At 47.4% G+C, this 14253-nt stretch overlaps 1 protein-coding gene across 5 annotated transcripts in view; it reads right to left on the bottom strand.

The window, feature by feature from the left end:
- The window catches only part of PCID2 (PCI domain containing 2), a 57504-nt gene that overhangs the window by 16338 nt on the left and 26913 nt on the right, over positions 1 to 14253 (bottom strand). For all 5 annotated transcript variants that reach the window (XM_077482857.1, XM_077482859.1, XM_077482854.1 and 2 more), the window contains one exon: positions 4221 to 4296. In XM_077482857.1, coding sequence (XP_077338983.1) covers positions 4221 to 4296 — 76 coding nt within the window. The remainder of the gene's footprint in view (positions 1 to 4220; positions 4297 to 14253) is intronic.

Here is a 14253-nt window from a genome sequence, read left to right as displayed (position 1 = left end):
AAGGTTGAACAACAACTAGGAAGACAAAACTTTACCAACAGGCTCAAAAATAAGAGGCATCAAAAGATTGAAGTTCAGAGTGCTGCAGCAAGAAACTTGCGGCCAAAAAGCTGCATCTACAGAAGAATGGAAATACATTTGCTTGTGTGATCAAGTTCTTCGGACGCTTAGGAGCATGGCACAAGAATGGCAGAATGGCAGAATGCCAAAACCACCTTTGGAAGAAGAGATGGTCATGGATGCAATACAACTTTGTCATAAAGTATGAGTAAAGGGCACCTGTTCTGAAAAACCTGATGGCTACCAAAAAGGAAACTTTGCTGGTATGAGTTTCAAAGGTTATATCCCCGATGAGATCAAAATGTGGTTTCTGTAGGGTAGAGAGAACCAAATTAAGGTCAGAGGGAAGCAAAGGGTGCTGCAAGGAGGCCAAACATGAGAAACACATTGATAAAGGTTTTTATGAGGCGGTGCTAGGCCAAAGACCTTTGAAAAGGGATGGATAAGGCCAATGATTGCAGCAGGCATGCTGATATAGCCAGAGACTGAAGTAGGGTGGAATAGAGGACCTTAAGAACCCTTTCACACTGGGGCGTTTTTCAGGCGCTTTAGCGTTAAAAAAAATCGCCTGTAAAGCGCTTGAAAGAAGCCTCATCTGCAGTCCCAATGTGAAAGCCCAAGTGCTTTAAGAACCCTTTCACAATGTCAGCGCCCGAAAAATGCTCGTAAAGCGCTGCTTAAACTAGCAGCGCTTTACCAGCATTTTTCGAGCGTTATTGGGGCGCTTTTAACCCCTGCTAGTGGCCAAATAAAGGGTTAAAAGCGCCCACAAAACGCTGCTGCCAATAGCGTTTTTCAGGCGTTTTACAGGCGCTTCCCATTGATTTCAATGGGAAGGGGCGCTTTATTCACCGCTCCAAAAGCGCTGCAAAGAAGCTGCTTGCAGGACTTTTTTTGACGCCCTGCCAGCGCAGCGCCTTGGTGTGAAAGCACTCGGGCGTTTACATTGGGATTGCAGTTGCAGCTTCTTTCAGGCGTATTTTTTAACGCTGAAGCGCCTGAAAAACGCCCCAGTATGAAAGGGATATCGGTGTGAAAGCACTCGGGCTTTTACATTGGGATTGCAGTTGCGGCTTCTTTCAGGCGTATTTTGTAACGCTAAAGCGCATGAAAAACGCCTGAAAAACGCCCCACTGTGAAAGGGGTCTAAAATAGCACATCTGGTCTGTTAGGAAGAGGCCAGGAAACGTTAGCTAGAAGTCTGAGAAGGTACCAGGTTCTTCTGGGCCAATTCAGAGCCAGTAGAATTGCTGGTTTCCACTCTATTTTTTAGAGCAGGGGAGCATAATCCACAGTGAAGGTAAGGCATAAATTAACCTGAACTGAGACCAGGGGATAACTACAGCATCGGAGGCCAAAGCTAGATGATCCCTGTTTCTGGCAACAAAGATATGCTGCATCTGGAGACTAGGATGTCCACATCCAGGGTCCCCCACCTTTGGCATATCAGATTGAACACATCAGCAGGGAATGTTTTACACTTTTTTGTGCCTAGTGGGACAAGGCAAGACAGATGAGAATCAGGTAGCATAATGGCAAGTATTTTCCAAACAGAAGCAATGAGGTTTCCCACATGAGAAAGTTCTATGAAGCACCTTCCTCAGCATAACGACAATATGGGGTAGAGCAATCTTCTGTAGTTTTCTCCACCCCTGCCTCAGTATCTACTGTATTTCCCTCTGATTCTTTGTCCTCTAGGACTGGCATATCAGGGTCCAACTCTGGTTCAGGAACAGGAGTAGGGAAAGAGGCGGGGCATTTCTGAGCCCACGACAAAGATGGGTGTAGTAAGGCCATAATCTGCTCAAGATTTTGTGACATAGATACAGAAAATTCTGCTTTTATTAGGCTCATTATGTGCCTGAAATAGAGTTAGAATCAGATGCTGAGACTGGTGTAATAACAGGTGCTGCTGCAGTGCAAGGGACATCATCACTCTGAGGTTAAGTGCTAAGCGGGCCGCCTTTGGCAGTGTAAATGTTAAACTGCTGTTTTAGCTCCCTTTTGCCTGGTCTCCACCATAGTTAAAAGTGAGGGAATTATCCATGTGGGGTATTTACAAAGTAGAGTGGCAGATAGGGTAAACGTGCCCGAATTGAGTACGCATTAACCCAGGTGTAGATTACCCTGCAAGGAATCCTAGTGGTGACAGGGCAGGAGGAAGTGCTTAAGTACATTATAAGAGCTCTAGGCGCAAGTGGTGTTAAAGTGTGCAGCAGTAACACCTGGTCGTCCACCTGGGACCGAGTTCTGACTGGATACATTTTATGTAGTTTGCACCATTTAAGAGAATACATTCCAAACATGGCCCTTTTTTAACAGTAACAGTCAGAATTTCATGGTAAACCTGTCTTACCTGTCCATGACACTGAACTGTACATAAAGTCCAGGCTTTACCTGTCATGGTGGGCATGGCCTTGAAGGGGTCTTCAGGGATTGGGTTCCACAGCGATAGACCATGACCCTGGACCTATATAACACTCGGTGGCTAACTCAACATGTTGCACCAAGTGCCAAGGTGAGATTCCCCCCCATGGAGGTTCCAGTGCCCAAAGCAACATTACAGGCCATTTTTACAGTGTGGGGTCTGGGTACGGCTCTCAAGGTTTTTACTGAGGTTGCACTTCTCTGGATATATTGCTTCTGTAGACATTGGAAGAAAGTAAGGGTTGACTAAAGAATAAGAAAATAAAAATAATAAGGGAAAATAAACTAATGAAACAAATTTCTTAGCAAAGGAGAATAGGTCCATCACCTTCAGACACTAGCAAAAAACTGAGGACTCATGGAGAAGGGTAGGTATATAGGGGAGATGCCCCAACTGGACATGTCCTCAAAAGCTTGCCAGTACCCAATCACCTCAGGGTATGGTCTATAACCCAGGGTGCGTGAATAAATTACCTTTACTGTAGGATCAAGATACATACTTGCTTAAATCAAACATATAACAGTTGAGATGTATTAATCTGGAGGTTCTTAAAACATATGGAAAGGAAATAATACCTGCCATAACCGCTTCCTCATAGTCCATGCATCAAATAGCCAGTGCAGATCAAAATATTAAGGCCCCTCACACTATGTCGCTCCATTGTGGGGTACTACTACTACATACAATTTAATATGTGTTGCATTAAGGAAGCCATTTCAGTGCAATTACAATGCAAGTTACATATGTGGTGGTGCACTTTACTGTGAGTAACTTGGCAAATTCTGGCCATTCTGCATCCCAACATCTGCCTGTCACCCAGCACCCCTACCACTTAATCCCCCCCTGCACCCCAGACTTTGAGATGTCTGGCCTCGGAGCAACACCCCTACCCCCCAGTACTGCAACACCTGTACCCGACTCTGAAGCACACTTCCTCCAGAACCCCCGTCACTGAACGACAATACCTGAGACACTGCAATTTCTAATCATCTAGCAACCCTGCCACTACATATTACACCACTACTTCCAAGCACCCACTAACATTTTGTCACCTTTGCAGGGACATGCAGAGAGGAGAAGAGGCCAAGTCTGGAGATTCTGATATCTTTGCCTTGGGGGGTGCTTTGCACATTGTGTGCGTTCACGGCAAAAGGTGCACACTCCTGTGCTGAGGGGAAGAGTGAAGCCAAACACTAGGATTTTATTATAAACTCGATCGGTGCCTCCATTATTACAGAACTTTTTCAATGAAGCAGCTATTCTCTAGAAGTTCAACCTCCAAATTATTTTTTTCCTTTCAAGGGAAAGAATTTATCTTAAATATAAAGGCACTATTTATTACCTCTCCCACCTAAACTTTGGAACCTTCTACATCATTTTGAACATGAAATCTCTATAATCAGGCTGAGACTAGGGGGAAACTAAAGCCTTGTTTTACTTCCTGTATTCTTCTACGCGTAGGATGAAGGATCAGGCTAGTACAGTTAAGGAAAAAAAATCACACTAGAACATGTTCCAATTCAAGGGATTTATTATCTTTTATATATACACACCACACCAGAGCATTTATCAGCAGTTTCAAAAGATTTATGAGCAATCTTGGCAAAAGACAAAAGAACTTGTTGCTAACATAATTGAAAAAAAATACACAAAGAGTTTAGATCATAAAACATTGAAAGACAAGAGCAGTACTAAAAACAAAATTCCAAAAAAAAAAGTCAAAATACCTTACCTTAAAATAAATCCTAAAAAGTTGATTGACTAGAAACAACATTCCCCACTTTTTGGAGTCATCAAAAGATGCACGGCTAAAATTATAAAAGAAAAAAAAGCATGAGATAAAAAAAAAGAAAAAAAAAAAGAAGAATACTTTATAAATCACAAAATTACTTAGAAAAACTGCCTATTATGAAATCTCTCAAATAGCAGAATATGCAGTCCACAAACCAAAGAACTTATACAAGCACATTAGCAGCATTTGAGGTACTCCAACACAGAGAAAGGGTCATGTACCTGAACTACAGGCTTTATTCCTGGGTGGGAATTGTACTGTTAGGTTGGCTGATTGGCAAAGGAACTGGAGTAGGAGCCATTAAATACATATTTTTGTAGCATTTAAAAATAACTGTACTGTAATTTTTTGGGGTGTTCATGGCACTCCAGGTTGGCCCAGGTGAACTTTCCACTTAAGCTTTATTCAGACAATCTCTGGAAAAATAAAGTATATCTAAAACTCAACAAAAAATTTATATTTTTCAGCTTATATGTTTTTAGATTAGGTACCTGTATTAATTTTTTCTCCTGTCTTTTCTTGTTTATTTTCACCTGGAGACCTTATAAATAACTTACTTCCTGTTCCTTGGTCTCTTCACTTCTTGTGGCCCAGATTACACTGATGCAGTGTGGGAACAGCAGCGATTTCTGTGCGGCTCCCCCACCACATCAGAATCGCAGGCAACTCAGGCGGTGCGCTGGAAACTGCTGCAGGTGACAATATAAAAGTTAATGACACCCAAAATCGGTTTTCAGAACACAACACAAACTGTGGAATTCGATGAAATCAGATCGCATTGGGCCTGAACACCCATGCAATTAAATTCCAGTGCGGACAAAGAAAAAGGGCCCTGCTCGTTTCTGGTGTGGATGCAGCGTAAAATGAGCCACATACATAATGTATGGCTCAATTCGCACTGCGCTGAAGTCGCATGTCATTTGTACAGGAATCAAGTGCAGTTCCTGTACATATGACATGCAATGCAGCAGACTGCATCAGTGTGGACCCAGTCTCACCGTATCTCTGGGTGCAGCCATGATGTCAACAAAGCTGGACTTCAAACACATCAGCCTTTGTTCATTTCCATTACATGAGAGCTGATGGGATTATTCATTTACAGAAAAAAAGAGGAGATTGTTTTTGCGTTCTGTTAAAGAGTAACTCTACTTTTGTTGAGAAAAAAACATTCCCCTCTGGGTGATCTATGTATAATGCAGGTATTTTACAAACATTTTCACAGATTCCTACCTTTTGTGATTCTGAAGAAACTGTGGTTTGTTTGTATCTATGTGGAAAGTGAATGCAATGGGTGTGATTGTATAAATATTAATTAACTGATGCACCTGCAGGGATCTAATGAGGAAAGTGGCATGGTCTGTATCCCTTTAGATGTTATTTCCTTTTGGGAGTATCTCTCAAATATGACTTTTTTTTTTGCCGGGGATGTACAAAATCTAACTTCTGTCTTAGTGTAGAATTCTGGGAAAATCAGTAAGCCAATCATACAAGCAGGAATTTATATATCTGGTGGGGTGTTCTGTACACCATCTGTATATAGAACCCCTCCCAGTTGGCATATTGCATTGATGATTTTACAGAAAATTACAGCGTTGCAGATTGAAAAGGAAAGGTCATTTTTAATTAATACATTTAATTGTTAATTTCTACTTGTGTAGCAATTGTATATGCTATATTATTTATTTCCTATTTTTTCCCACAAAAGTTGAGTTGCCCTTTAAGCTCACAGAACTAACAAGGACACTGTATTTGTGACAAGATCAACAGATATTTTTTGTACTTGCTGAAAAAAGAAAATGAATGCAACCACCACATCCAATGACTGCTAAGCTGCAATATATTACATTACTTTATTATAATATACAATAACCTTTAATATTAAATGATTGTATACAGAAATATTGTAACAGCTAAAATACACAGGTTTACTGTTTTACCCTTTGTTTGTCATTTTGGCCAGCGATGCGAGTAATATACACGCTCAGCGAGTAAGTTCACACTCTGCTAACTCAGGGTTTTGTATATACTTCCTAGGTCAGCTCTAGGGATGGCAGAACTGTTCGCCCGGCTGTCGGTTCAAGCCAAATTTTGCCTGTTCGCGATTCGCCTGATCGGCGGACTATTGCCGTTGTTCGCCCAGCGGACTTATGTGTTTACAGTGTGAAACAACTTTGACCCATGATGACACATCCATCATAGGGTACAGGACAGCCAATTGAGACATTTCAGCACATGGACACTTGGACATTCCCCCTAACTTATAAATAGACCCGATCCGGCGGCCATTTTACATTCTTTCTTCTGTCACTATAGGGAGAGGTTGCTGTGTGGAGCAGGGAGAGACTGCAGTGACACAAATCGCTAGCTATTAGGTCCACAAAAGTCCTTTTAAGGACTGGTATGGTGTAGGTGTAGTACAGGATATAGGGTTGAGTGCACTGCTGTGCAAGTGATTGTTGCAGCAGCCTGTCTTTTGTCAGTGTAGAGAGGAACAGGACGCTGTGTGTAACAGGGAGGGACAGTCAGTTTAATCATTAGCTGTTACCATTAGGTCCACAAAGGTCCTTTTCAGGACTGGTATGGTAATAGGAGTAGGACAGTATATAGCAGTGATGGCGAACCTTGGCACCCCAGATGTTTTGGAACTACATTTCCCATGATGCTCATGCACTCTGCAGTGTAGTTGAGCATCATGGGAAATGTAGTTCCAAAACATCTGGGGTGCCAAGGTTCGCCATCACTGGTATATAGGGTTGTACACGTATAATATTCTTTCTTCCAAATATAGAAAGAATATTATACTTGACTGCTGCCCTATTCTGCAGCAGTCCTTTATTAGTATAGGGACTGAGGTACAGTCTGCTAATCCCTAGCTACTAGTTCCACAAAGGTCCTTAAGGACTGGTATAGGTCCACAATATATAGGGTTGTGTGCACTACTGCTGACTGCTGCCCTATTCTGCAGCAGTCCTTTATCAGTATAGGGACTGAGGTACAGTCTGCTAATCACTAGCTACTAGTTCCACAAAGGTCCTTTTAAGGACTTTTATGGTATAGAGTAGTACAATATATAGGGTTGAGTGAGGTACAGTCTGCTAATCCCTAGCTACTAGTTCCACAAAGGTCCTTAAGGACTGGTATAGGTCCACAATATATAGGGTTGAGGTGCACTACTGCTGACTGCTGCCCTATTCTGCAGCAGTCCTTTATCAGTGTAGGGACTGAGGTACAGTCTGCTAATCACTAGCTACTAGTTCCACAAAGGTCCTTATAAGGACTGGTATGGTATAGAGTAGTACAGTATATAGGGTTGAGTGAGGTACACTCAGCTAATCACTAGCTACTAGTTCCACAAAGGTCCTTTTAAGGATTGGTATGGTATAGAGTAGTACAGTATATAGGGTTGAGTGAGGTACAGTCTGCTAATCCCTAGCTACTAGTTCCACAAAGGTCCTTAAGGACTGGTATAGGTGTACTATTTGGTGTGCAGTATATAGTTGTGTAATACACGTATAAAATACTTGCACACATAGAAAGCATAGTATAGTGCGTTTCCACTGTGCAGCATTGTGACTGCTGAGCGGTTCTGCAGCGATACTACAAAGAGTGACAAACGCAATCCAAAAAAAAAGTGCTGTAACTGGTGTGATAGACCAGTGGCCCCCAAAAACAACAGATTGAAGCGGGGTGTTATATACCTTCTTCCACATACATACTGCACGTCTCTAAAGAGTTTTGTCACAGGGTCATTTAAAAAATGACAGGCAGAGGAAGAGGCAGGCCCTTCCGCAGGGGTGGTAGGGGTAGGACAGGAGCAACAGGCTTGAGCCAAAGTGGGAAATTGCAGAAGGTGCGTGCGATTACGTCAAAGGAAGCACCAGACTTGGTTGACTGGCTCACTCAGCCTTACTCTTCTGCACCCTCCTCATCCTCTCGATCTGCACCCTCTTCTTCACTCTTTGCTATGTGCACCCCCAAAGACACTACCACCAACACCACCACCACCACCACATACCTTCCGCTTGAGTCACAGGAATTATTTTCCGATCCATATCAAGACATTTCTGATGCGCAGCCACTTTTGGCATTGGATCAGGAAGAGGAGGGAGCAACAACCGCCACTCAGCAGTCTGATGACAGTACCCAGATCAGCCCAAGGAGGAGGTTGGTCCCCGGTGCTGCCTACGCCGAGATCTCTAATTATATCGGTGGGGAAGGTGACGTCGATGATGACGTGTCTAGTGATGTCACGTGGGTGCCCACAAGAGAGGAGGGGAGTTCAGAGGGAGATATGGACCAGCAGATAGGGAGGAGAAGCAGGAATAACTTACATTGCACAGGAGGGACAAAGCAGACTGCTAATGTATCAGGAGCGAGGCATCGACCATGTACGGTCACATCTGGTGCTCCCAGGACGCTGGCACATGGCTCCACAGTGTGGGCTTTTTTAACATGTCCGCTGCTGACAATAGTGTTGCCATCTGCAATCTTTGCAGTCAACGCATAAGTCGCGGTAAGCCCAACACTCACCTAGGGACGACCGCCTTAAGAAGGCACATGAGCTGCCATCACCGAGCCCAGTGGGAGCAACGGAACACACAAAGCCACACTCCAGGCTCTCACCGTCCAGCCTCATCTTCTACTTCTTCTCCTCTCTCCTCACAATTGTCCTCCACTCCACCTTTCATCACGCCAAGTTCATGTTTTTCTGCAAAAAGGCAGGCTTCCGTGGGCCAAATGTTCGAGCGTAAAAAAATGATGACGTCGGATAACCCTCTTGACGGCTGGGTTGTCAGAACTGATAGCCTGCCAACTACTGCCATATAAACTGGTGGACTCGGAGGCCTTTCGAAAATTTGTGGCCATTGGAACACAACAATGGAAGGTCCCAGGAAGGAAGTATTTCTCACAGAAGGGCATCCCAGAGCTATATGGCCATGTTCTGCGGCAAGTGAATGTATCTCTGGCACACAGTGTTGGTGCCAAGATACATCTGACCACAGACACGTGGTCTAGCAAACACGGGCAGGGAAGGTATATCACTTTTACTGCCCACTGGGTGAACCTTCTGATGGCCGTCAAGCATGTAACCCGTGGCACCCGTGTAGATTTGGTTTTACCGCCACGGATTGCATGCAGGCCTGGCTCTTCTTCTTCTCCTCCTCCTCCTCATACTCCATCCTCCTCCCTCTCCTCCTCGGCTGACTCCTCCTTTTCCGCTGCTAGCGTCTCTTCCGCTGCCCCGCCCAAGCTCCCCAGAACCTATTCGACATGCCAGGTGAGACATTGCCATGCTGTGCTGCGTCTGTTGTGCCTGGAAGCCAAGAGCCACACTGGCCCGGCACTCCTTTCAGCCTTGCGTTCACAGGCAGATCAGTGGCTAACACCGCTCAATTTGACAGTTGGTAAAGTAGTGTGTGACAACGGTGCCAATCTGCTTAGTGCATTGAAACAGGGCAAAATTCCGCATGTGCCATGCATGGCACACGTCTTAAACTTGGTCGTGCAGCGATTCGTTGTCAAATACCCTGGGGTCCAGGACATCTTGCGGCAGGCAAGGAAAATCTCGGCCCATTTCAGAAGATCTTACACGGCCATGGCTCTCCTTGCTGACATTCAGCGGCGACACAATCTGCCGGTCAGACGTCTTATTGCGTCGAGCAATCGCAAATGGAACTCAACCTTCTATATGCTTGATAGGCTGCTCCAGCAGAAACGTGCAGTTAACGTCTACCTGTATGAGCTCTGCGGCAGAACAGGTTCTGGGGAGCTGGTTTTTTTTTCACCACGCCAGTGGCTGCTCATGCGCGACGCATGCAGACTTCTGCGGCCATTTGAGGAGATCACCAAACTGGTCAGTCGCAGCCATGGCGCCATCAGTGACATGGTACCTTATGCCTTCTTTATGGAGCGTGCATTGCGTCGTGTCATTGATCAAGCTGTGGGAGGAGCAGGAGCAGGAAGATGAGGAAGTCGCAATGCTGGATGAATTCCCAGGGGGGGCTACTCTATCTGAGACAAGTGAACAACGGGAGTCTGAAGAGGAGTCAGAGGAGGATGGTGCCGGGGCGGATGAGGAGGAGCAAAAAGAGCATGCTTTAAACCTTTCTGGGATCCCTGTTGTTGTGCGTGGATGGGGAGAGGAGAATGAAGAGGACGACATTATCCTGGATGATGAGCAGGAGCCAGGCCACCACACCGCTTCCAGTTTAGTGCAAATGGGGGCCTTCATGCTACAGTGTTTTAACAGGGACCCCAGTATAAAAACCATAAGGGTCAAGGACCAGTACTGGGTGGCAATGTACTTAGACCCCCGGTACAAACACAAAATGGCGGAAATGTTACCACCGTCAGAGAGGGCTGTCAGAATGGAGTACTTCCAGGCCTTGCTTTGAGAAATGCTGCATTCTGCTTTTGCGTGCGCTGGCAGAGGAGCAATTCCTACTCCCAGAGAAGGAGTTGCGGGTACCAATCCAACAGCGCCTGCAAGAAGAGGCCGGTTTGAAGATGTGTTGGTGACTTCTGATATGAGGTCATTCTTTCAGCCGACCCATCGACAGGTGTCATCCGGATCCAGCATCAGGGAACGCCTAGACCGACAGGTGTCCGACCACATCGGGTTAACGGCTGATGTGGATGCTCTGAGGAGTGATGAACCCCTGGACTACTGGGTGGGCAGGCTTGACCTCTGGCCAGAACTTGCCCAATTTGCAATCGAACTGTTGGCTTGCCCCTCGTCCAGTGTCCTGTCCGAAAGGATGTTCAGCGCAGCAGGGGGGATCGTGACCATTAAGCGTACTCGCCTAGCTCACGACAGTGTTAACTACCTCACATTTATAAAAATGAATGAGGCATGGATCTCGGAGGAATTCAACACATGTGACCAGTAGACCATGTATATCTCTATAAACGATTTTTTTAATCGAGCACAAAGACCTTCTTTCTACATTTGGTTCACTTCCTTGTACAAAAAAGCACACCGTAATATATGCCCATACCCTCCTGTTTGAAGAGGTTGAGCGGTGTCATATTTTTGGGGCCCAGCAGCAAGTTGCTGGTATCAGTTCTGCTGTTAGTGCTCTCTATCTCGGTGCTGGTGTCAGTGCTTTCTATCACGGTGCTGATGTCAGTGCTCTCTGTCACGGTGCAGGTGTCAGTGCTCTATGTCACGGTTCAGGTGTCAGTGCTCTATGTCACGGTGCTGGTGTCAGTGCACTCTGTCACGGTGCTGGTGTCAGTGCACTCTGTCACGGTGCTGGTGTCAGTGCACTCTGTCACGGTGCTGGTGTCAGTGCACTCTGTCACGGTGCTGGTGTCAGTGCACTCTGTCACGGTGCTGGTGTCAGTGCACTCTGTCACGGTGCTGGTGTCAGTGCACTCTGTCACGGTGCTGGTGTCAGTGCACTCTGTCACGGTGCTGGTGTCAGTGCACTCTGTCACGGTGCTGGTGTCAGTGCACTCTGTCACGGTGCTGGTGTCAGTGCTCTCTGTCACGGTGCTGGTGTCAGTGCTCTCTGTCACGGTGCTGGTGTCAGTGCACTCTGTCACGGTGCTGGTGTCAGTGATTTATATCACGGTGCTGGTGTCAGTGCTCTCTATCACGGTGCTGGTGTCAGTGCTCTCTGTCACGGTGCTGGTGTCAGTGCACTCTGTCACGGTGCTGGTGTCAGTGCACTCTGTCACGGTGCTGGTGTCAGTGCACTCTGTCACGGTGCTGGTGTCAGTGATTTATATCACGGTGCTGGTGTCAGTGCTCTCTGTCACGGTGCTGGTGTCAGTGCTCTCTGTCACGGTGCTGGTGTCAGTGCACTCTGTCACGGTGCTGGTGTCAGTGCACTCTGTCACGGTGCTGGTGTCAGTGCACTCTGTCACGGTGCTGGTGTCAGTGCACTCTGTCACGGTGCTGGTGTCAGTGCACTCTGTCACGGTGCTGGTGTCAGTGCACTCTGTCACGGTGCTGGTGTCAGTGCACTCTGTCACGGTGCTGGTGTCAGTGCACTCTGTCACGGTGCTGGTGTCAGTGCACTCTGTCACGGTGCTGGTGTCAGTGCACTCTGTCACGGTGCTGGTGTCAGTGCACTCTGTCACGGTGCTGGTGTCAGTGCACTCTGTCACGGTGCTGGTGTCAGTGCACTCTGTCACGGTGCTGGTGTCAGTGCACTCTGTCACGGTGCTGGTGTCAGTGCACTCTGTCACGGTGCTGGTGTCAGTGCACTCTGTCACGGTGCTGGTGTCAGTGCACTCTGTCACGGTGCTGGTGTCAGTGCACTCTGTCACGGTGCTGGTGTCAGTGCACTCTGTCACGGTGCTGGTGTCAGTGCTCTCTGTCACGGTGCTGGTGTCAGTGCTCTGTCACGGTGCTGGTGTCAGTGCTCTCTGTCACGGTGCTGGTGTCAGTGCTCTCTGTCACGGTGCTGGTGTCAGTGCTCTCTGTCACGGTGCTGGTGTCAGTGCTCTCTGTCACGGTGCTGGTGTCAGTGCTCTCTGTCACGGTGCTGGTGTCAGTGCTCTCTGTCACGGTGCTGGTGTCAGTGCTCTCTGTCACGGTGCTGGTGTCAGTGCTCTCTGTCACGGTGCTGGTGTCAGTGCTCTCTGTCACGGTGCTGGTGTCAGTGCTCTCTGTCACGGTGCTGGTGTCAGTGCTTTATGTCACGGTGCTGGTGTCAGTGCTTTATGTCACGGTGCTGGTGTCAGTGCTTTATGTCACGGTGCTGGTGTCAGTGCACTCTATCACGGTGCTGGTGTCAGTGCTCTCTATCACGGTGCTGGTGTCAGTGCTCTCTGTCACGGTGCTGGTGTCAGTGCTCTCTGTCACGGTGCTGGTGTCAGTGCTCTCTGTCACGGTGCTGGTGTCAGTGCTCTCTGTCACGGTGCTGGTGTCAGTGCTCTCTGTCACGGTGCTGGTGTCAGTGCTCCCTGTCACGGTGCTGGTGTCAGTGCTCCCTGTCACGGTGCTGGTGTCAGTGCTCCCTGTCACGGTGCTGGTGTCAGTGCTCTCTGTCACGGTGCTGGTGTCAGTGCTCTCTGTCACGGTGCAGGTGTCAGTGCTTTATGTCACGGTGCTGGTGTCAGTGCTTTATGTCACGGTGCTGGTGTCAGTGCACTCTATCACGGTGCTGGTGTCAGTGCACTCTGTCACGGTGCTGGTGTCAGTGCACTCTGTCACGGTGCTGGTGTCAGTGCACTCTGTCACGGTGCTGGTGTCAGTGCACTCTGTCACGGTGCTGGTGTCAGTGCACTCTGTCACGGTGCTGGTGTCAGTGCACTCTGTCACGGTGCTGGTGTCAGTGCACTCTGTCACGGTGCTGGTGTCAGTGCACTCTGTCACGGTGCTGGTGTCAGTGCTTTATGTCACGGTGCTGGTGTCAGTGATTTATGTCACGGTGCTGGTGTCAGTGATTTATGTCACGGTTCTGGTGTCAGTGATTTATGTCACGGTGCTGGTGTCAGTGATTTATGTCACGGTGCTGGTGTCAGTGCTTTATGTCACGGTGCTGGTGTCAGTGCACTCTATCACGGTGCTGGTGTCAGTGCTCTCTATCACGGTGCTGGTGTCAGTGCTCTCTGTCACGGTGCTGGTGTCAGTGCTCTCTGTCACGGTGCTGGTGTCAGTGCTCTCTGTCACGGTGCTGGTGTCAGTGCTCTCTGTCACGGTGCTGGTGTCAGTGCTCTCTGTCACGGTGCTGGTGTCAGTGCTCTCTGTCACGGTGCTGGTGTCAGTGCTTTATGTCACGGTGCTGGTGTCAGTGCTTTATGTCACGGTGCTGGTGTCAGTGCACTCTATCACGGTGCTGGTGTCAGTGCACTCTATCACGGTGCTGGTGTCAGTGCACTCTGTCACGGTGCTGGTGTCAGTGCACTCTGTCACGGTGCTGGTGTCAGTGATTTATGTCACGGTGCTGGTGTCAGTGATTTATGTCACGGTGCTGGTGTCAGTGATTTATGTCACGGTGCTGGTGTCAGTGATTTATGT

The sequence above is a fragment of the Lithobates pipiens genome, unplaced genomic scaffold (genome assembly GCF_037356315.1).
Source record: "Lithobates pipiens isolate NorthernLeopardFrog02 unplaced genomic scaffold, aLitPip1_a1.2 Scaffold_16, whole genome shotgun sequence".
Lineage (NCBI taxonomy): Eukaryota > Metazoa > Chordata > Amphibia > Anura > Ranidae > Lithobates > Lithobates pipiens.
Note: the sequence above shows the minus strand (reverse complement) of the source record. Positions and strands in the feature narration are given on the sequence as shown.